The sequence below is a fragment of the Drosophila serrata genome, unplaced genomic scaffold (assembly GCF_035046125.1).
Source record: "Drosophila serrata isolate PLE 108 unplaced genomic scaffold, ASM3504612v1 contig_347, whole genome shotgun sequence".
NCBI lineage: Eukaryota > Metazoa > Arthropoda > Insecta > Diptera > Drosophilidae > Drosophila > Drosophila serrata.
Window position 1 is genome coordinate 1707277 of NW_028257245.1, and position 25125 is coordinate 1732401.

Here is a 25125-nt window from a genome sequence, read left to right on the forward strand (position 1 = left end):
GAATCAACCAACTCTAATCACCCAAAAATCACCAATAACAACAATCAATCAAAACAAATCACCAAAACCCAACATAAATCAACAATTCACCATACAACACACAATATTCCTCAACTCGCCAATTCACCAACTCACCAACCAACCACACCACACACTCCAACTACTAACAAACCACAAACTTGCTGGCCGGGATTCGATTTGATTCGATTCCCCACAGACCTGAAGTATGAATACAAGCACAGCGTCTTTGGCAGCGACGACCAGGATCAGGATCAGTACAAGGAGCGCTTCCACTGCGCCGTCTGCAACAAGAGCTATCTGCGCAAGCGCCATTTGCAGCGTCACATGCGCGACGAGTGCATCGGCATACCGCCGCGTTTCAATTGCGAATTCTGTCCCTCGCGCTTCCGCCGCAAGTACCACATGGTGCGCCATCTGGTCTCTAAGCACGGGATTCCCTCGGCTATTGCCCAGATGACCACCGGCAGTGGTGCGCGTTCGTCGAGTGGCTCGCTAGACCTTAAGTCGGGCATTAGCCTGGTGGGTCTTCAGCAGATGGGCGGCGGCGGCGGCGGCAGCAGCGGAGGCGGTGACTGTGGTGCGAGTGTGGGCAGCACCGGATCACACAACGGCTGCGAGAGTCCCATTCCCGAGAACCTGTCGCTGCGCAAGGAGAACTATGAGAATGAGAATTTGCCTGGCTCGCGTTGCACTTCGCCATTGCCGCCGCACATCATGCCGATACCCACGTACGGATTAACAGGTGCCATCACAGCGATTTCAGCCGCAGCAGCCGTGGTCGAGGAGCAGGCAGCGGCCGCAGCCGCAGCCGCAGCCGCAGCAGCAGCCGAGTCCAAGAACAACAATGATTCCGCAGGAGCAGGGGCAGTCGACGATGACGAGGCGGTGGCTGTGGCCGAGGCAGCTGCCGCGGCAGCAGCATTGGGCATCAAGCCGGAACCGGTGACGCCCAGCAAGGTGCAGCAGCATCATCTAATGAACGAGGAGTGGAACATGAAGCTGGGCCTGCAGATAATATCGAATTCGTTGCTCAAGGAGCGACTGATGAACACGATGCCATTTGCTTACAACAATAACTAAGCTCTCCCTTACGTCTATATATATATTTCTACGAATCTTATTTATTGAAACTAGAATCTCTCTCATTTATGTTTATTTGTCGAGAGTCTTGCGGGTCTTCATCGTATTCTTCGTATGTGTAACTGCCGTAACTATACGTTGTCTTATTCCCGCGCCATTGTATTACCATTTTCTGTATGAATCTCATTTGTAAGACATTCCATATTCTCGAAAGATATCACTTTTTTTCTTTTAACTATAATTTATGTAACTATTTTTGTGAGTCTCGCTATACAGACAAAATGTGTCTTAAAAAACAAGAATTACCAATATTATTACAATGTTGAATGTCAGCCAACAAACAAGCAACTTTCCTATACAAAAAAACACTAAACTTAAACCGTCACGAATTTGTAATTGTATAAGAACGTTTTTCTTCAGCATGACAGGATGACGAAATGTCCCCGCTTTTAAGCTATGAAAACAAGAACTTTTGTTAGTCACTTAAGATATGAAACCAAAAAAAAGAAAGAAAGAATGAAGGAAACGGAAAAGTCGAGAGGAAATCAAATCTTTTTACTACAAGTTGAGTAATTTACCATTTGATGTATTGATATATGATCCAAAAACACTCGTAAAATACTCAACGAAAACTCTAGCCGCCGTCTCCCCAGAGGCGGGAGTGGAGGTAGTAGATATTTCTAATTGTAATTGCACTTGATCCAAATGATATGCCACCAAATTGTACGACCTATGTTAAGTTATTTTTATACGAATACATTTTTAGCATGTATGTACTAATTTATCCAAAGTCCGAAAAACGAAACAAAGAACCATGAGAAAATTATATATATTATTAATTGAATAAATTATCAAAAAAAAAAAAAAAAGAACAAAATATATACCAACTGACCAAGAAATATATTATATCTATGATGTATTCAATTGCAGCCAAATCGAAAGTTGTATTATTTATTTTTTTTGTTTAGCTTTTTGTTGTCACATTATTTCACATTCATCGATCGATCCCCTTCATTCATGTTTTTTCGTTGCCACGTTTTGTCTTCTGTTTTCCATGATTTTCCTTAGTTTTTTTTTTTACTTTGGTTGTTTTCCCCCTCCTTTGAAATTGTGCAAATTTCACTAACCTATTTTATTACTAAATTTCTTTTAGATATCTTCTACAAACCAAAAAACTGTTGTTGTTGTACTACCCCATCTACTTCATCTACCAACCACTACTCCAATATCTACTACCTACTATCCACATACTACTATCTGTGATGACCGTATCGCCGTAGAGTGTTCTCCTGCTGTCCTCCTGGAAATCTCCGAAAGACGCGCCGCAACGAAAAGTCTGTCACTTACCGTATTATATATATTTCTTTATATATATATATATTCTATATGATATATATCTTTGTTCTGTGTAAAACTCTCGCCTCGAATTGTTTTTGTCTCTGGGTTTTCAACTTGATTCACATACACACATAAAATACACGATCGCAGGACGATATAGTGCGTTTTGGAAGGGAAATACTTGAGAAAATGATATTAACGAAAGACCCCCCTTAATGCACTATATCGTCCTGTTTAAGCATGTTCTCTCTACACACATAATTCGTGTCTATTTTTCACTTCCTTTGCTTGGGTTCTACTTCTCATGTGTCATGTGCTTTTTGTGGCCAGGAATGCGTGTGTGTCAGCAGTGTGTGTGTGGTGTGTCCTTTGTGCTTTTGTGTGTGTGTGCAACCTTGTTCTCTCGCTGAGCTTTTTCCAATTCATAGACTTAATATTATTATTATATTCTAGCTCTATTCCTCTATTTGATAATGTGATATTTGTGTGTGCGTTTCTTTCAAAAGAAATATTTATCAAAAACAAAAATAAATTACTTAACACTTGATGTTTTTTCTTACACATACTTTTTACTAGTATTTAAGAAGGTTCTCCACGCGGGTTATTTATATTTACATAAATATGGGCTGAAATTTTATTACTCTAAGACAATCTAAATGTTTTATATATATATTTATCATATTTTTATTTTCCCGTCAAAATATAGCTTAAAATTATATATTTTCTTTTTTTTTTATGGAATGCCTATTGACATGTTTTTAAGTCTATACCATGATTTCATTTTGTTAAAGAATTGTTTATAATTTATATCTTTTTTTTTCATTGTTTGTAGCTTAGCTAAATTTGACTTGCTCAAAAGAACACAAATAAGAAAATAACACGTGTAACTAAGAAAATACTATAAATACAGTCAGTCATGAACACGATCAGGAAAAACGAATCATTGTATCAAATCAAATCAAATCAAAACTCGAATCACTTTTCACCCACTCACACTTACCCATTCTGTGTCGCTGTGCGCACGCGTACCCCTCTCTCTTCTCTTTCGCACCCACTCTGCATTTACAGATTTCGTACTAACCTGGTATCAGCACGCCTGCGATCAGTGCGGCAAATCCTACAAGACCCGGAAAAGTCTCAGCCGCCATCGGCGGTTCGAGTGCCGCTTCACCACCGAAAGACCCATCTTCCAGTGTCCCAGCTGCAATTATGCCGCGAAGCGGAGCGACAATCTCACCAAGCACATTAAGACACATTTTGCCAAAATGAAAAAGGACTTTTTACCGCTGGCATTCCAGATGCAGACATCCAGCATCCCGACCAAATGGGAGGCCACCGCATAGGTTTTTATTCCTAAATGAAGAAAATTAACAAAAAAGAAGAGAAAGAGAAGGAAACCAGAAATCTCCAATCCAGTCCAAGAATATTTCAGCTTTTGTTGAAGTTTAGTTTTTAAACGTATATTTACCGTAACGTATTTTGATGATTATTTGCAAACAAAAAAAGAAAGAACCAACCAGGACAGACTGCAATGATCTACTGAGCAATGCCCAGAAGGAGTTGTTTATTAACAAAAACCAAAAAAAAAACTCTCAGCTTTCACTTTGTATTACTTTGCAAAGGCGATTTGCATAAATTTGGTTAATTCATGTAAATGGCAAACAAAACGCGTGCGGCCTGGGCTTGCTTAAAAATTCCATTCGTTGCAGTCTCCGTTGTCTGTGGGTCTCATTTAAAATTCGTATTCTTAGACCTAAGTTAAGCGCAGAAAATTTCCATATGCTTCTTTAGCTTCGATCTCAGTTTCGCCTAAGTTAACTTTAAAATTAATTTTAATATTGGTAGTTTATAGTGAGCCAAAACGATGAAAGAGGAAAACAGTCCAAAGAGAAAACGTGAACGAAACTAAGTCAGGGAGAACGGGAACGGGGACAACTACTGAGAGTAGTTTTTTGGGGCAGCCCACACAAACACACACTTTACTTTGCATTCCTAAGAAACAAGAAAAAACAAAAATCGAGTCAAAAACCAAAAAAGTGAAACATTTTTCAATATTTTATAGTCATAGTCGTAAGTAAAAAAGGCAATGCCAAAGCAGCGAAATTCCAAAATGCAAAAAAACTAACTAACCAATTTGTGGATTAAGTTCATAGACGATGAGCCGTACAATCTAAGTTCCTTTTGCTAGCTAGGATTATGACTAAACATATGCATACACTTATAGAAAAGGATCTCAAACTTACTGAAAAGTTGAAATACAAACAAAAGAGTTACAAATTAAATGCAACCAACAGTACAACAAACAAACAAACAAACACTTAACTAAAGTAAAACAACAGTCGCAAGCAAATAGTTCAAATATATTTACAGAGCAGCCAAAAAAGAAAAGCCCAAGTCTTAGCAGTTACCTACGATTAAAGATATATATTTTGTGAGATCTTGAGAAATGAAATGTGAAACGAATTTTTGTGAATCAGCAAGAGAGGATGAAAAACCTTCAACGATATTTAGTTAGCAATGTAAGCCAGAACTTAATCTTATACAATATATATTTATATTAACCGAAAGTCAACTATTTTTATATACAATATGTCAGAAGAGAGCCAACAACTAAGTATTTTTTATATGCATATATTACATATATTTAAATATTTTTGTAACACCAAATAAAATTGTATTGATCAAGAAACCGTTTGTATATCTGAGTGGGTCGATCTCCCAGCACCTCTCTTCTCTGCCAGACCACTTTACTAAACATGTTTCATTGCAGACCAAGCCATTAAATCAAGCCATCAACCACCACCATCATGCCATGCCATGCCATGCCATCATCTTCAGTCAAGATATCATCATCAAACCCACAGCGTTCATTCCAACCAAAATAAATCAAAAATCAAGCCAAAAACTGCAACTACTGCTGCTAGCTCTGCTCACGCTTCACCAAAATGCCAATACGCCCACACACAAAAATAAAAATATTACAAAAAAAAAAAAAACAAATCAAACTAATAACTGTAAATATCACCAATTTTTTATTACTATTCATACTATTTTTAATTTTTTTTGACTCAATGCAAAAATTAACTTACCAAAATTTTACAAACTCTAAAAATGTTTATTTTAAAAAGTGTTTTTTTCTTTTACTGAAATCTTGTTACTTCTTCAGAACAAAAAAAAAAAATAATAAAACGAAATATATCTGCTCTAGCTGTTAAGTCTTCGGATGAAATGCAAATGGAACACCTCGAGACTCATATGATGTATATCTTTCTTTCTTCTCCTTCTATATATGTACATAAACATCTAAACATTTGTAGCGCCAAGCAGCTATGCATCCAACTCGAGCCAAACACCGCCCCCGACTGGGACCTCGGCCAGTTCGGCGCACTCGCTGATCCGCGACTATTGGTACGAGCTGAAGTTCTCCGATCTATTCAAGTTCATCAATCCGGATGGACGTTACCAGTGCCCGAGATTCAATTGCCTGAAAAGCTACAAGGATGCCAGCTCATTGCAACGACATATCAGGTGAGTGATACAGTTTCCTCCTTCAAGTCTTTGTGCCCAGCTCCAAAGTTACCAAAGTTAAATGTATACTGATACCCGTCTTCTTTCTTTTGTCTTATTTCTATATTACCCAATGTTTCTAATTTAGATATGAATGTGGTGGACAGAAAAAATTTCGCTGTCTGATGTGCGGCAAAGCATTTTCACAAAGCTCCCACCTAAAGCGACACCTTGAGTCCGGTGTCTGTGTCAAATATTACTTATGAGATAATGTTTTCTTTAAAATCAAATAGAATAAGAGCGTTATCCCGGTAGGCAGAAGAAGATCCATCAACTGATGATCTTACAGATGAATATGAAAGTGAACATGGAAGTGAACATGCAAATGAACACTGAAATGAACATGATTATATACCTAAAGAACACGTATAGTACACACACACACAATACAAGCAAAACACAACAAAACAAATAACAAGAACAAAAGATATATAGAACAATTAGATAAAACCAAGAACAATTACAAATAACAAACAACAAAACGAATTTATTGGATGCCACATCATTTATAAAGAAAATGAAAAACAAAAAAAGAGAAAGAAAACCAACCACATATACATATATATATATATATGTGTAAAGTATATATATGATGAGAATTATTGTTGAAAACTGAGCATTAAAGAAACAGACAGAAAACTTAGTTAAATGAACAAGTGAAGTGAAAAGAAAAAAAAAACGAAATATTTAACAAAGCTAGAAGAACAACAACAATATATACACATATATATACATATATATTAAATGCAGTCAGTGAACATTTTATAGAATTTTAGTAAAATGTAAAACCAGATTTAAAAAAACAAACAAAGAAAGCAAACAAAAAAATGAATATATACTAAGGAATAGAACAGAGAGGCAAACGTTAAAAACAAACAAAAAAAAAAAACAAAAGCTAAAAAATAAAAACAAAGCAGAAAAACAACAACATACACGCAAGGAAGCTAAGAGCAAAACAATTTTAGTCAAACTAACCAAAACTACGTAATTTTAGTTAAAATATATACATAATTAATAATATAGAAACTAAACCAAGCAAAACTTAGTGAAATTAACAAAAGATGAGAGATGCATATAACATATAACATAACAACAAGAGAAGTGAAACGCGAAACCAGAAGAACAGAAATGCATATAACAAAACGTACTGTGTTTATTTGTTGCCAAATATATATCTATTATATATATTTCTAATAATATATAAAATATAATTAATACGATTCTTGTTATGCCACACACAAAACACCAACACCAACACCAACCACAACAACAACCCAACCACAACAACAACAGCAGCAGCTACAAATTAACAAAAGAAAAGCCGAATGAGGAGAACCTGACAGCAACAACAATAAGAACAAACCGAACAGAGCAAGTAAATCATCAAAAACGAAAGGATAATAACTATTACTGTTATTGATTAAGTTTGTTATTATTAGAAACACCACATAGACACACACACACAGCGTGCAGTGAAACCTTTGGGAAATGATGATGAAGATCAGGATCTCTTGATCTAATTATCCTTTTCGAGGCTTCACTTGCCGCACACACACACACGTCTCATAGAGTCATAGATTTCGGTTAGGCATCATTAATGGGAGGCGGCAAATGGAAAACAAGAATTGCAGGAAGATTTGTTACATGGTTCCAAGAACAAAACAAAAAAAACATAGTAAAAAGAAAGAGTTTATATACATATATACAAAGAAAAAAAGAAAGAAAGAAAACATATACATATGAAGAGAACCACATCTACATAAAGTATATACAAATATATATAGAACTATATATAAATGCTATATTAGCAAAAATGTTGTCTGTTGAAAAAAAAAAAACGAAAATGGGATATTAAGTAAATGAAATATTGTTGAAAATGTGCGAAGAATAGGAGATGTTGGTGTAATTATACTCACATCCCAAAAAGGGGATCCCCATTAGGTGTATAGGTGTGCTTGTGTCCGAGTCATGTGTGTCTGAGTGTTGTGTGTGCCAATCAATTGAAGGATTTTGTACCAGAAACCAGAAGCAGAAACAGAAACAAAAACGGAAATAATAGAAAACATTTTGTGCCATTAGAAATTCTCCACCAAAAGTGAAAATGAAAATTCAACAATGCGAATAGGACGCCATAGATAAAGAGATCGAACAATATACTCATATATAGAGAGATATATATACATATATAGTATATGTAAACCAATATGATTTGTTGTTGTTGCAGAAACCACAAGAATTCTGTTTGGAAAAGTGTAATTTACATTTACATCTTTCGTTGTTAGATTCAATGATTTGGTTTTCTAGTGAAATTATATTTTTTCAAAGGCAAAACAAGTGACAACTAAAATGCTATAAGAGTGCCATTATCAAACAAATTTTAAATATATATGATATACATATAATTAAATGATAAATTATTGAAATTATACGAGAATACGAGAATATATATATATGTATGAATAATAACCTAAACAGGAGGCAACTAGGCATAATTTCTAGTTAGGATCAGAAGGCAGAGAGCGCAGGATATATATTGTTTGTTGCTTGTTGATTGTTAATCTTTGGGTTGCAGATGCATACATATAATATAAAAAACCTACGCATATAAGAAAAGCATACAACAACACGTATATATGACAGTACAATAAACATAAATATTCTATATACAGAAAACCAAGCAGCAATAGAGAGAAAACTAAACTAAACTGTATGAGAAAACTCGAATGAACTAGACAAATTATACACGACAGAAGAGTATAAACGATGGTTGGATAGCCCCCAAAACGAATGAAAATCAATTATAGTAAAGTACTAAAATAATTCTAAAACAGCAGTCTCTAACCTGGTAGACACTAAATTTCAAAGCCATAAACGTACCGTACTCAAGGTTAAGACCTGGTCCTGAACATTCGGCTCAATCGTATGATCGATTCTACTCCAGAATTCACTTGAAAAATAGTTAAGAGAGGACTAACTCTCGGTTTTTGTTTCTCTTTGGAGAGTAAAAATGCCAGCTAAAAAGAAACTCCCTCGTTCGCTATTGTGTACATTGCAGGCAAAGCGTTCGAAAGAGAGCAAAAAGCAAGTGGGTTTCAAATAAGAGCAAGTTCTCGTAAAACCTTGCTTTAATTAGCCAATCATAAGCCCGATTTTTGTGTAATTCGTTGTGGCCTTGGATATTTAGTGTCTGCATTTGGTTATTAGCACACATGTTCACCCGCCCCGCCACGCCCGCAATTAACAATTAATACCAAAGGCAAATTTTTAAATTGATTTACTTCAATTTGATTTACAAAATTTTTGCTACAAGTGCAATATATAACTTCAAAAAATGAACCACAATTTGTCTTGTGCGGCTATTTGCCAAAGTCAATTTCTTGAAATGAATAGTCTTAAAAAAACCACACATTTTTATAACAAAACAAAAATATATTTAAAAACAAACCAAGCGAACAAGACAAAATGTGGGACTTTTTGAAGAAGTATAGGAAAAGAAACAGAAATCACTTTTGAATTAGTTGAAATTTATTTGAGAATTATTCGATTTATATAACATGTATAATTTATGTTTTGTTGTTAAACTAATTTTTACTAAGACCCCGTTGCAATTAGCTAAATTATTATTATTATTTTTTGTTTGCTGTTAAAGTTTATTAGATAAAAGGAAAGAAAGAATGCTGCGAAACATAAAATGTTTGGCAAAATAACTCTTGTTTGTTAAATCGTTTTTCTTTAAATTAGTTTTAACACTGTTTTAATATTATTATTACGAAAACAAAAAACAAAAAAATTTATATATATACTGTTCACATTAATTTAACCAGAAGAACAACTCTTTATGTTTTAACTTTTGTTATTATTGTTAATTAATATTTATCAAGTAAGAGCAGAAAAGAAAAACATTGAGAATTAGCTGTTAACTGTGTATGTAAGTTACAAAATAATGAACAAAATATACTCCAAAGAAACCAACCAAAAATATATATATATATATACAACACACATATATACAAGGACATATACATATACCAATATATATATATTTTAGACAAGCAAAAACAAAACTGAACAACCAGACAAGAAAACGTTTTAGTAAAGTGTATTTGGAACAACAAGAAATTGCCATAAAAACAGATTAAAAACCAAATAAACAAAAACAATAATTAACAACCGAACAAGAACAACCGAAGGAAAGTTTAATTGTAAACGAAAGTTGTTTATTTTTTGTAGATTAATATTTAACAATGAAAACCGAGTAAAAAAATTGATATACATATATATTTATTGTTAACGAAACCACGGAAAAGGCGAAATTATGAAAAAAAAAACAAATTTATACAACCAAGAATAATACAGAAAAACTTTAATTGAAGAAGCTGATATTGTTAGTACCTTAAAAAAAAAACAAAAAACGAAAAAAAAAACATAAAATTAAAATAATTATTATTAATAATTGTAATAACAAGAGCTGTAGGATTAAAAAAAAAAACAATGAACAAAATAAAAAACAGAATTGAATGTAACCAAGCCAAGACCATTTGGGATTATGTTTTAATTTTTCGAGAAACCAATTTAAACCCCGAAAATTGTTATTTTTGTGAAGCAAGGAAACTCGGAACAAATGGCATTATATATGGAAATCGTTTATATACAACACATTGTTTGAAATGAAAGTGGTAACAGAAACAGAAAACAAAAAACGAAAAAAAAAACAACAAAAAACCAAAACAAACAACAAGAATAATAAAGATTGATATTGAAATGTTGAAACCCCAAAAAAAGAGAAGAGCGAGATTATTTATAAAGTATTATTTACTGGGGGTTATTAACTAGTTCTCCTACTTACAGATCGTGAGCAGACTGGTGAAAGAGGTCCAAGAGTCAGGTCAATGGTCAGCCATTGCTACCGTTACGCCATAGTAGACGGTACTACCTGCAACTGTGTGAGCTCCAAATTACATTTAAATTTTAGCCCCCTTTTAATAAGTTCTAATAAATTAAAAATAAAAAAGTGTTGAAAGTTGAATGGTAAGATTATCCCACTTTTTCTGTTTAGCGTTAGAATTTCTATCAACTTTTTATTATTTTAGCAAACCGATGTAACCTCCTCTTTTATTGCTACAATTAACTATATCTATCGCTCTGCAAAAACTGAACTGGTAGTTGGTTAAAATGACAAATATTCATACATAAATATCATACATCTTAGCATATTCCCCAAATTGTATTGTTTTGTTTTTTGTTTATATTTAAATATGATCTCGTAAACGACATATCCGCTAACCTATTCCATTTCTTTCTGTCAATTCTTGTAGAGAACGCATGGACACTAGCCGTGAAATCGGTCACCTCGCTGAACAATGTCTCCAGGCCGAGGAGCACCTCGCACATTTGTCCACGATGTGACAAGGCCTACACCTACAAGAAGAATCTCTCGCGACACCTGCGCTACGAGTGCGGTCACCTGCCCACGGAGAAGTGTCGCCATTGCTCCTATGTGGCACGCTACAAGCATAGCCTTAATATGCATCTCAAGACGCAGCATCCGGAGCATTCCTTGGGTCCGAGGAGAGATGGTGGAGCTAATGATGGGCAGAGAGTCCCGATGCTGGCACCTCGCGGCCTGTTTGATTCGAAAACTGTTGTGCCTTGATTACATTTACACTTTGTTATTATTTTTTTTTAATTTGTTGATCTCGGACAGGTAAGTGTGAGTGGCCTTAAAAACAAAAAGAAAGCAAAGAGGAGAAGAGACGAAAAGATTGAAAGAAAGTGCCGTCGTAATGTTAATAAAAAATGCCTTTTTGTAAACCAAAATTGAAACGTGTCATTATTGAATTTTTTTCTATTCCTAGCCGTTAAGTTAGTTAAGCTTTATATATATATATTATATTAGGGGCACGCACGGTTTATTATCCTTATTATCCTTTTTTTTTTTGGCTGTGGTATTTTGTTTTGTCTTGTCCTTGGTTCTCATCTAAAAATAAAAAAAAAAATAAAAACACAATCCACCTACACTTATCTATATATAAATATATATAATATTAAGTTTGATTTAAGAACTAAAAAGGAAAAGCTATAAAATTGTTTGCTTGTTTTGTACCAAGATAAATAATAATTATTATAATAAAGATGAAGAGGATACGTTTAGTGACAGGATTCAACCCACACACAGCTGAGCTTAAGCGGTAACTTTGTACACTTGGAACTCTAACACTAACTATCATCTCTCCCATCCCATCATTCGCCTCTGCAGCCTCCTCCAAGCAGGACAAGGGTGAACAGACGGAGGGAACGCCCGAGGAATTCGAGTTGGACGATTGCCTGCTGGAGAGCAATGACATTGTCATCACCCAGAACAAGGATGGATTTGTGCTGCATGTCAAGAAGCTGGGCAATATCACCGCCGCCGCCAAGATGGAAGCCGACAGCGCGGATCATCATTCGCATCCCCAGCAGCAGCAGCAGCAGCAGCAGCAACAGGCTGCTGTCACCGTCACCGGACCGGCTGGCCAGCCCACGCCCACGATCACCGAATTGTTGAATGCCGCCGCCGCCTCCCACTCGGATAAGCCACCAGCACTGACTGCTTTGAGCAGCGGAACGACCATCAAGTTGCCCTCTTCGGAATGCGGTAAGTTTCCACATCTTGATCATAAATATAAAAGTGAATTGGAAAAACTTGGTTCGAGCTTTGTTAGGTCCGAGAAAATTAATGAATCAGAAAAGTTGAACTATGAGTTTTTGTTTTAATTAATAATATGTCATGATTGTTTTAATGTTTGAATAAGAAACAAAGCTCGCAGATACCATTTATCCGTCGAATTATCGGTCGAATCAAAGTATTTATTTAAAGATACTTAGAACAAATAGTTTTGTGATAAACTTCTCTTCCCTGTATAGTTTCTACAGAATCTTTGTTTATATCTGCATTAGATGTTATTGAAAGCAAGAAAACCCTTAAAACAAAGTTAAGATCAAAGCCACTAAGTAGAAGCTAAAATAAGGGATACATTAAGGAGTATAAATTTTAAAGAAAGCTATAAAGAGTAGTACAATTAAACTTGTTTTTAAAGACACAATATTCTATACACATATTATAGAAATAGTATCCTCGAATATATGCAGCTTTACGTATAACTAATTAAAATATTTTTCTATCATTAAGTTACTTGATAAATTTAAGATGCAAATCACTACATACTTCTTTACTAATACCGAAACTCTTCTTTTCCCCTTAAATGTTTACAGAGCTTATCAACATTAAGAAGATAATACCGGCAACCACATCGATTGCCACACACCATCATGCGCACACAAGCTCGGCGACAATCATACATCCCCATCACATTATCCAACATGTGCCACAGGAGACGCACCATCAGGAGCAGCAGCAGCAGCATCACCACCACCAGACGATCCACATCGAGGAGGTGCCACAAACGTCGCAGCAGCACCATCACCATCTACAGACGACCCAGCCGCCGCAGCACACCCAAGTACAAAGCATTATCACAACGCATCCCGGCCAGACGATCAACCTGGTTGGGCTGCGGAATGTGCAGCTGACCGATGCCAAGCCCATTTCCGCCTCAAGGATTCGGTATTCGCGCGGCAAGATTATCGGTGGGCCCACTGTGCAAAATCTGCAGATCGTGGAGACCCATGAGCCCATCCAGCACCAGCACCACGAGTTGGCCGATGGCACCAAGTATGAGATTAGCGAGATCGATCTAAACAATCCCAATGCGTCGGCGGCAATCATTAGCGACCTGGTGAAGTACGCCGAGATCGATGACATCGAGCTGCCAGATGGCACCAAGATTGGCATTGGATTTGCCCCCTCAGAGATTACGGAGCACATGCAGACCTCGGGCGGGGAGACGCACATCACCACCATTGAGCACGATCCACAGGAGGTGCAGACGGTGCACGAGGTGCATCAGCTGGAGGAGTCGCAGCAGCAGACGCATCACATTCATACGACACAACTGCAGACGCACCACATCCAGACGGTGGTGCAGACCGGAGATCAGCAGCAGCAGCATCATCATCATCAGCGCCTCGAGCTGCAGGACGACGATGGTGTGGAGACGATTCTACCCGAAGAGATGGGTGTGCACGACTCCAGCAAGAGCTACACTATTCTCACCACGAGACCGATGAAGGAGGAGTCCGATGCCGGCAACGATCCCTCCGGCATGACCTACGAACTATCGTTGAGCGACTCATCGTTGGGTCCCTGCGATGATCCCGAGTCGCGGTACGTGTGCCGTCACTGCGGCAAGAAGTACCGCTGGAAGTCCACATTGCGTCGCCACGAGAACGTCGAGTGCGGCGGCAAGGAGCCGTGTCATCCCTGCCCCTACTGCACCTACAAGGCCAAGCAGCGTGGCAATCTCGGGGTTCATGTCCGCAAGCATCATCCGGAGAAGCCGCAGCTGGAGAGCAAGCGAGGACGCAAGATCTAAGCGAGCCAGGGTGGAGGAGGAGTTGTGAGTAGACGAGAAAATGAAACCCTTTGAGTTCTAGACCAGTTTTTCATTATTTTTAATACTATTTTTTTATATCATTTTTTATCATACAAACACAGTTGTAACTATTTAAGCTTAAAACGTTCTTATTTGTTGATTATTTTTATTAAGTTTATAAGTCGAAAGATTTTTCCCTACTTGTTTCTTATATCCAAAAGTTGATCTTTTCTTAAAAACCCCATTGAGTTCTTCATATTTACCATAAGCTTTAATCTTTGTATGTCTTCACCTTTAAAATAATTGGTTCTTTTGGTAATTTTCAAAATTACAAATTAAACACTTACGAAAGCCCCAAAAAATTAACATAAACTAAAAAAATAGTCGACAAACGATGGAAGACGAAAACTTCAAATCAATGTGCAAGTATTTTCATGGAAATAACACAAAGAAATATATAGAATGCTAATTCTATATACAAATGAAAAATAGTTTAGAGAAACATTAACTGTAATTAGAAATCTTGATTCTGTATGTATGTGTGCGTGCTCTCAAAACAGAAAATTTACAAAAAAAAAGACTAATAATAAGCAAAAAAATATACATATATATATCTTTATAATGAATATAAATCTTGAAATCATGTTGAGTTAAAGCTAGCAAAATCTTAACCTGAAAACTATGAAAAAAAAAATATATATTAATTTCAACTGCAAATTCAACGTTTTTGGAGGAAACTGCACATAAAATTAATTTTATAAATATTATCAACACGAAAAAACGCTCTTAAAACTAAAATATGGAGGAAATTAAAATAAAGTGTAAACCTGTTTAAATTTGAGGCTTACAACATTAACACATATAATTATAATCTTGTTTTGAAAATACCCCTATACATAAAGATATGTAAAAACAAAGGGAACTAATAATATTGGTGATGTAAATTGCAGAAAACCTGAGAAAACCTAAAAAACGAACTTAGAAAAATTGTTTGTAAACCTTATAAATATTTGACTAAAGAAAAGGAAAAACTTTGAAACCATATTTTGACATAAATAAATATAAAATAAAAAAATAAAAAACTAAATCCATACATATGTATTAGAACAAAATCTATATATATACGTCATTTTACAGTTTTTTGTGTGTGTAAATCAATTACTTGATGGAAATTAAACATTTACTATATATACTTATCTATAGAAATTATATATTTTGAAAACTAGTTGTAACAAAAACAAAAAGGTCAAAATAAAATTATATAAAAACCCTAAAAAAAAACAAATTTGTGATCAGTCGGAACTTTAGAATAAGTTTTAAGAATTCATACTAATATATTTCTCTTTCCAGGTGACCGATAGAAACCCCAGCACAGCGAAGAGCCTGCGGAGCCAAAATACCACTTAATGATCCAATTTTTTCCGAGCATACCTAATATATTTCTCTTTTCTTTTAGATGGCCCCGAAGGATCGAACCTGGAACTGGGACTTTGAGGAGCCGGACGCATCTTGAGCTAAACTTAAGTAACAAACAAAAGCCAAAAACAATTGTGAAAAGGAAACAATTGCCTATGCCTATATATATTCCTATTATTATACATCTAAGAGCCCGAAAATCTAAACGTTCGTTTCTGTGTATGCCACTAAAAAAAGTAACAACCAGACCCGAATCGAACCATGAACCTGAACCTGAACCTGAACCTGTGTCCATACAATCCCAGCCGTGTTTCTAGTGTGTTCTAGTAAAAAAAAGAAAACAAAATCGAAACAAGAAAGAAACCCACCACCAACCACCAACCCCAAGCAGCACTTCCACCAGCTACTACAGTTCAATTAATAATTTAGTTATTCTTCTTTTTAGTTTTTTTTTTAAATTGATTTCTTTAAACAAAACAAAAAATAAATATGTTTACACCCTGCACTAATTGGCCTTACTTTGCTCAACGTGAAAGAGAGAGTTTTCGTTTTTTGCCTTATTCTGTATATATGTGTTTATTATAATTTGTATCCTAATTTTTATTCACGCCACATAACGACATCCTAATGCTTTCTTATATATATATATATTTAGTATCACCTCTAAATGCTTTGACTAATTCTCTATAAATTTTGCTTTGCGTGTGCCACCACCTCATCCAGCAGATACATAAATCATCATTCCCTAAAATACCCCACAATATCCACTCGCCACTCTCTCATTTGTGTGTGTTATTACACCCAAGCTACTCAACTAACAGCTAAAAGAAAAAAGAAATCCGTATCCCTAAGTGTTAAGTTTTGTTTCATTTTTTGTTATTATTTTCTTTTTTTTTGTGCGATTTTTTATATAATTGAGTTTGTTTTTTTGCAGTTTTATCTCCTGTGTCGTCCAGTCAAAAGTAATTCTATTTATTTTTCGTTCTTTTCTCTTTTGTTTTTCTTTTCTCCGTTTTTATTTTCATATGTTGTGCGCTGCGACACACCAACTTCAACCTCCAAAAAATAATAATTATAAAATAAATACAACAAAAAATAAAAATCCACCAACAATTTACAAAACTACATAAAACAAACCCAAAACCAAACCCTCGATTAAACATGATCAGATCTGAGTATTACCCGCATTGCCGGACTCACCTGGAACGAGTGGAACGCCCGCCTGGCCATGCCCTTGGTTACCCTGCGCGAAGGCGTCCAGCCACTGATCTTTCCCACCGATCTATCGGTGGATAAGCAAAACGCCATCGCCAAGGATCAAACGATATCATCCAGCGGAAGGAAGACACCCACCACGGATGGTGGTGGCGGCGGCGGCGGAGTAGGAATGGTCAAGAGTGAGCCCAGAGCGGCCTCCACGCCAGCCAGAATTCACAGCAGCGGCAGCAGCAGCAGCATCAGTAATAACAATAGCAGCAGCAATGGCAAGCCAACCAAGACCAGTACTGGTGGCAAGTTGAAGCATCTGAGCGAAGAGGAGGCCACTGCCCTGATGCTCAAAGCCGTGGCCGAGAAACAGGCCGCTGCTGCTGCCGGCACCGAGCTGAGCTTTGGCGAGGATCAGGCCAGTTCCGGTAATGGGAACAGCAGCGATTATCCCGCCACATTGAGCGGTGCCGTGACCTTTGCGGATGTTGGCGGCCCAGCTGGACTATGCCACATCAACATCCTGAACAGCATTAGCGCCATGAACAACCTGATTAGCGGTAGCACCGCGGCGGCCGGCGGAGGCGGCATACCCACTGGATCGGGTCAGTCGCCATCGAACAGCGGGAACGGCGGCGGCAACAACAATGCGCTGGGCGTAGCGGACAACGGTGCTGGACACCCGTGTCCCGTCTGCGGGAGAGTCTACAAGCTGAAGTCGTCGCTGCGCAACCATCAGAAGTGGGAATGCGGCAAGGAGCCGCAGTTCCAGTGCCCCTTCTGCGTCTACCGTGCCAAGCAGAAGATGCACATTGGCCGGCACATGGAGCGCATGCACAAGGAGAAGTTTAAGCTGGAGGATGTGAAGAATTTTGCCGGCTCCGGTGCCCTGGATGGCGACACAGCGGCGGCAGTTTCTGTGGCGGCAGCCGCAGCTGCGGCTGCTCTGGCCAGCGGCGTGCCAACCGAGTTGCATCCACACTTCTCGTAGAGAATATATATATACATATATATGTATATAGTATCTCTTGGGGAAGCCATGTATAAAAGAGTTAACGTTGATCAGTTATTAAACGATGAGGAGGCGACGAACTAAAAGAAAATAAAACAGAATCAGGGATTAATAAGAACGAAAGGAAATTACATAAAAGAAAAGAAAATAAGAAAAACAGAAATAATCACACACCAAGCTCTCGGGAAAACGGAATCAGTGTGCCAAATTAAGCTTAAAATAAACAAAAAAACAATCAATAAGCAAATGAGAAGAAAAAACAATAATGAAATAGTGTTGTAAGATGATGATGATGCCTGGGATGTTTCGAGAAAAGAAAAACGCGTTCGAAAGGATCGCCAAACAATTTGTTGCAAAGCACAAAACAAAAAATGTACGCCATTTCCACATAAAATAATCTTTTTTGTTATAATTGTTATTAATTGTTTACACGATCTACACGAGACCGGTTTAAAAATCTATCATTTGTATAATTTCAAGAAAATACAAAACCAACAGCAAAGTGATCAGTAAAATGATTTTACACAAAAAACAAAAAAAAAAAACACAACATTAGATATTGAGCAACATTCCATATAAAAAAAAAAAAAAAAAAAAAAACCAACGTAAAGATGAAAGACAAAACTTGTACAATGAAAACGGTTTATAGGTTTAGTTTGAGAAATATTTTATTATAAACATATGTACTAATACATAACAAGGAATTATAATAGTAGCAGTAGCGAAACTCAGTGGATATTTAAGATGCAACAGCAAAACACACAAAAAGAAGCAAAGGAAAACTCAGTCCATATTAAGATATTACTCGTTAAAGTAAACCAGAGAGAAGAAGGGTTCTACAAGTCAAGTACATTTACCCAGCAGCATGATAGCAGGAAACCAGTGGAAATAGTTGAGGAAAATGCTACACCTCGGTGATGTACTTGAACAGGAACCCCATAGGTATTCAGATATTCATACAGAGTGCCAAGCAGGTTCAACTTAGCTACCCATATACAAGCAGATATTACTGCAACAATTACAGCAGAGATACATAGGTTCTTTTAACCGAGAAACGTACAGAAACCAGTGGAAATACAAAATGGTAATGTACTTGGGGAAAATGAAGAAAAGAAAGGACCTCACATAGATATTCAGTAAATAGTGCCAAACAGATTCAACTTAGGTTCCCATATAAAAACGCAAACAAAACCACAGTCAGTCAGTCTCTTCAAACAACAACATTTTACCTCAAGTGGAAACATTTTTGCTATTATATCGATGTCTTAGGCTAGAGAGAAGGAACAGCAATTCACAAAGCTCAAAGTACATACACTTTTTATTTAGATTTTAATATAGGAGCAGAGGCAGCAGAACGTTAGATAGTCAACGGAGCAAGTGCCTTGATAAATTGATGGAATAATAACAAAAAAAAAAAAAAAAAAACATGCAATTTGCAAAACACATTTAAGCATATGGAAGAAAAAATCAACAATCTATATTCGTAACTGTTTAAAGCCATATAAAAGTAGGTTAAGGACAGGAATTTAAGTGAAAAGTCAACCGGAAGGAGGTCAGGATTTAAATGGTTTCGTAGATATTTAAACTCAGGTACTTAGTGAGGGCGAAACCCGAATTCCAACAACACAATCCAGTAGCTGAGCTACTGCACAAATGCAACATTAACAGATTTAAATAGCAACAGAGATGAGGAAACAGAAACACCGCCACAAAAAATACGTCACATGCGAGCGCACTTTATTTATTTTTATTATTTTTTTGATATCTTATAAATACGGTATGGATAAATGTGTGTGCTTATAATATATTATTATTATTACCTTACGCTGCACATTTATTAGATAGTCAAGTGTAATTTATTTAATTTTTTCTCTGCTTTCCACTACAACGAAATACATTCCATAGATGATTTTATTAAGCTTTAATCCTCTAATTAAACAAACGACAAGCAACAAACTACAAAACATTCACAAGAGAACAGACGACAAAAAAGAAAAACTAAACTGAAACCCAGACAAAAATGTGCGGCCAGTAAAACTGTGCAACAAAAAAGATATAAATATAAACATAGTTATTATTTAAGGGCTCTGATCATATTCTATTAAGAAACTTAAGGGCAGAGCAAGGAGGAGGAAGTGAAAATCTCGAATGCTTACATATTAAATATTTTTCTTTAAGGAACTAAAATTCTTAAATCAACAAGAAACATTGGTTATATACTTGCGGTGTTGGGCTAAGTTTAGCAACTCTTTATACAATGAAGAATAAACGAAACGAAACAATTTATACAAATTCTAAAAATCGAAACATTATGGCAAAATCGGAAAATTACAAATTTTCTTTAAAATTTTATAATAATAATATTGTTGAACAATAGGAAAAACGAAAACAAGCACACAAAAAAATATATAAATAGAGAATAATTTTAAATAAATAAAAAAAACACACTTAATAAGACAACAAATACTCATTAAACAAACAGAATTAGCTTACCTATATTCTATCTATATATATAATATATATATTTAATTTTTTCTATGAATTGTTTGTAAAACTCTTTTTGTAAATTGATAAAAACGAAAAAAAAAACCCAAATTCAATGTGAGAAATATACAAATTCCATGTAATAAAACGCAAAAGAAACAAGAGTTGTTTACTACTATAATAGTAAGATAGTGAATTATATTTCATATATGTTTTATGTTTATACTACGTCTCTTCATTTTTTTTTACACACACAGATTTTAGTAGCGTTTTGTTTACACTGCTTGTAAGTATTGATTTTAATTTCCCTTTACAATCATTATTATTTATAAAACATTTTTCATTTTTTTTTGGCAATATATCTTTTAATTACGATAATACACAAATTTTAATGATCAAAAGAAAATGAATATATAAAAGAACAATGGTTAGGTCTTCATCATAGCTTAGGCACACATCGAAGAAATATATTTAATATAAACTTGTAACCTTACTAATCAAAGAACAATTTAATATTTAACATTTGCAGATGATAATGGCCAGCTGGAGGGTGGCGAGTCCAGGATTCGAGTACGCAACTGGCTAATGCTGGCCGATCAGTCCATCATCGAGAAGGGTGGCTCCGTTGACGAACCCACAACAGGTATTTATTTGGCTGCCTTTTATTTATATTTTATTTCTTGATTATTACTATTATACATATCAGTTTATATTTGAATTATATTATCATTAATTTTACTTTCTTTTTACAGTCTTCTTTACATTTTATTTATTTTTTTTTGCCGCACTCGAGACATCATGCGTTTTTTAATGTTTTATTTTACCATCGTTAATAATAATTCCAAAATCAAACTAACTTAACATTCCGAATCTCTTTTTCATGACTAACCAACCGACACAAAAAAATCAAAACCAAAATAAAAAAAACAAAACAAAACTAACCATCAGAAAAACTAACTCAGTCCAAAAAGTCACTCATAAGCGATGCTAAAACCACTAACAAGACATCGGCGGGGCCAAACAGGGCGACTTCCACGACTGCGACGGCGACTCCGACCCCAACTCCGGCTTCATCAGTGGTGGCGGCGGCCACCATTGCAGCCAAGCAGGCGGCAGCGGCCATAGCCAGCAGCCACATCAACAACAACAATGGCTCCAACAGCAAGCATCAGCAGCAGACTGGCAACAAGAGCATGCAGCCGTCGACCTTGACCCAGACAGTGACCCGCATCGGCAGCATCGGACGCACAACCATTGCCTGCATCACGCCGGCGAATAATGGGAATAAGAGTCTGTCGAGCAATTGCAATGTGGATGCCGCTGCCTCGGCCGCTGCTCTGGCGGCTGCCGGCGTTGAGTTGGACAGTATTGATGACACCATGACCGAGGTGATTGTGAAGATCGAGAATCCGGACAATATGTCGCTCAATGGGGACGATGGCGAGGCCGTGTGCAACAATGAGGCTATCGACGATGAGAACACCTTCGACTACGACCTGAAGTTGGCCAGTCCGCTGTCGTGGACCTACGATGCGGTGAAGATCGAGAACGAGGAGTTCGAGGACAGTTACCTAATGGACAACGATGACGACGACGATGATCTGCTGACGACAGCGGCCGCCTCTCAGAAGCATGCCAAGCAATCGAATGACAAGCAGAAGGCGGCGGGCTCAATGGTCGCGGGCGGAGGCGGAGCTTCTGTCAAGAAGATCTTGCTGAGCGCCCAGCAGCAGCAGCAACTGCTCGAGCAGCAACAGCATCTGCAGCACTTGAATCTCCAGCCCACCAGCCAGTCGTTGCAGATCAAGCTGCCCGCCATTCCAGCCACCATTACCACCATTTCGGCGCCCAAGCAGATGGGCGGCTCAGTGGCCGGGACCAGTGGCGGCAGCGGATCGGGCAACTCAACGCTGCTGAGCAGCAAGCTGAGCGGCCTGAACATGGACGCCCTGCACTGGTCCCACTCGGACGACAATCGCTATCGCATCCTCGTCCAGAACAAGCGCACACGCAAGGAGTCGCTGGAGCACTCCGCCGACATGATCTACAACGCGGACATTGAGAAGCCGTGGGTGTGCCGCAATTGCAATCGCACCTACAAGTGGAAGAACAGCCTCAAGTGTCACCTGAAGAACGAGTGCGGCCTGCCGCCGCGTTACTTCTGCAGCAAGATGTGCGGCTATGCCACCAATGTCCACAGCAATCTGAAGCGACACCTGAACACCAAGTGCCGGGATCGCGAGAAGGATGCCGAGGAGGATAAGCCCAAGTCGATATCGGGTGGAGGTAACAACGTCGTGTCCATGGCTGGCAGCCCCGTTGTCCCCGTCAGCAGCAGCAGCAATAATAATAACAATAACAGCAGCAGCAACTCGAGCAGCACCTACACCCTGGTGTTCCAGAACGAAGGAGTTTAGGAGGAGAGACTAGGACTTGTACAAACCCATCTTAGTAGGCACTCCTCCCTCGAGTTTGGACTTGGATAACCTTTCGTTGAACGAAGTCAGTGAGTGAATATAAGAGATGTCGTGCAGTCACACACCGAGCGAAGGAGACTAGAAATAGTTTGGAAAAAAAAAACAAAACAAAAATACAAAATTAACAAAAAAAAAAAAGACAAAAACTGCAATTACAATAACAATTGTATTGCTTTAGCGAATTCTCACAAAAACAAAAATTTAACTTAATCTTCATATATATATAAATATATATATATATTTAAATATGTGTAAATTTTTTTCCCAGAAAAGACAATTATGTGAAACTAGTCACACAGCTAAAATATGTTTTAGGTGTGCTAAAAACAAACAAAAATACGCAAAAAAAGAATATTGAAAAAGACGAGAAAAAGAGGGAATCTTTTGTAACGAGATTATTAAAAAGAGGAAAAGGAAACCCCAACTATTATATGCATGGCATGATCATAAAGCAAATGCCCCATCCAAAGATATACTTAATATTTAATTATAAAAGATGAACATTACACATTCGTTCTGCATTATGTTTTTTTAATTTGTTAGAAACATTTTACAAAGACTTCATTTCTGGTCATTAAGTTATGCTTATATATATTACAATAATAATAATTATTAACTATAAAAACGATTATCTAGTCAAAACGAAACGATAATGAGATAATATTTTCAATTTTAGACAAAAATTATAATTATAATTGATAATATAAAATGATAATGTTTAAATTCGAACCATTTCATCGGCGCATGTATGCTTTAAAAGAAGAAACGTTTAGATTTAATGAGAAAATCACTGAATGAAAACCAAAATGAAAGTCCGGCACTGAAATCACTAACCTACCAGATGTAATGTAAACTCGAAATAATAACAAATACCTCTATGAAGTTGCAACAAACAAAAAAAAACAATTATTAATTAATTGGTTATGATTAAAGTATGTATTTCTCCCTTAACTGAACATCGTAATTATTGCCGGCTAAATGTATTAAAAAAGAAAAGAAACTAAAGATGAAGAAACCGAAAAACCCCAAAAAAGAAAATTCGAAATACAATTAAAAGCAAATGTCAAAAAGAAAATCACAAAAAACCAAGTTGTACTTATTTAAATGCCCAATCATTCCACACACATTTCACACAGGAATCCACATTCGCATCCGCATCCACCTCCTCGTCCTACTCCTCCTCTTTTCCTCCTCCTCCTCCACGTACAGTTGCAGGCAAATCCTTGCTTAGAATCTATACTAATCAGATCTATATTTCAGGTGGATGGTGATGATGATGATAATGGATGTGAGATGTGATGATGATGATGATGATGATAATGATGAAGATGAAGAAGTTGGTCTTGACTGATGAACGACGGCCAAAGAAATCAACGCAGCTCATGGTGTTGCCTCCTCCTTCCCTCTCTTATTGTTGTTTGCATGCTTAAAACTACTACAATCTACCTATATAAATACTATTTATATAATATATAGTTATGCATAACCATGTATTGTATCCTTCTACCTAGAATTTATATATATATGTATATGTATTTGTTAGATGAAGTAACTATATGATTTACAAAACTATGTATGAAACCTATTAGACTTGTAGTTTCTTCTTTCGTTCTCTGTTTTTTTTTTGTTTTTCGTTTAGCCTAAGTTCCTTTTACCTATTGATCTCTTCTGTCTTTTCTCCATAGCGATTGTGAAGCGTATAAATCTGATTACTTAATAGCCATACATTATTTACAAATTAAAAGTTGAAAATGAAAACAAAAACTGAAAACAAAAAACTTAGTTTGTATAGAGATATTTTATCTACATATTAAAAACAATTAATTATTTTATTATTTGAAAATTGTGTAATATGATTTCCCTGTTTACATTTTAATATTGCATGCGTATTCATAAAAAAAGAAAGAAAAAAATAAGAAAATCAAAACACTTTGGGTCCGGGAAATCGGAAGGAGAATTTTGACTTTCCTTCATCTCCGCCGACTCCCACTCCCCTTTTTAGTAATATTAAGTGTTTTTTATGTCACTAACCAACAATACACCACACACACAC

The 25125-nt window shown here is 36.5% G+C and overlaps 2 protein-coding genes across 30 annotated transcripts in view; both read left to right on the top strand.

The window, feature by feature from the left end:
• Positions 1-25125, top strand: part of LOC110189496 (longitudinals lacking protein, isoforms A/B/D/L) — a 57018-nt gene that overhangs the window by 23959 nt on the left and 7934 nt on the right. For 4 of the 29 annotated variants that reach the window (XM_020959590.2, XM_086838347.1, XM_086838345.1 and 1 more), the window contains exons 6-7: positions 21125-21238; positions 21544-24157. The exons of 10 other annotated variants lie outside the window; for them this stretch is intronic. In XM_020959590.2, the coding sequence (XP_020815249.2) occupies positions 21125-21238; positions 21544-23012 (1583 nt within the window). In that variant the 3' untranslated portion in view covers positions 23013-24157. Of the gene's footprint in view, positions 1-217; positions 2037-5756; positions 5968-6094; positions 8515-11321; positions 11824-12262; positions 12641-13257; positions 15763-17062; positions 18235-20755; positions 20882-21124; positions 21239-21543; positions 24158-25125 lie in introns of those variants that run through there. 15 more of the 29 variants (XM_020959586.2, XM_086838343.1, XM_020959587.2 and 12 more) reach the window with 6 other exon arrangements.
• Positions 1807-5128, top strand: LOC147642830 (uncharacterized). Its single transcript, XM_086838497.1, has 3 exons — positions 1807-1824; positions 2255-2435; positions 3508-5128. The coding sequence occupies exons 1-3, from the start codon at positions 1807-1809 to the stop codon at positions 3780-3782; spliced, it is 474 nt and encodes a 157-aa protein (XP_086694623.1). The 3' UTR covers positions 3783-5128.

Coding starts and splice junctions, on each gene's coding strand:
- LOC147642830 (XM_086838497.1), top strand. Junction 2,436..3,507: donor AAGACGCGCCGCAACGAAAA/GTCTGTCACTTA, acceptor CTGCATTTACAG/ATTTCGTACTAACCTGGTAT.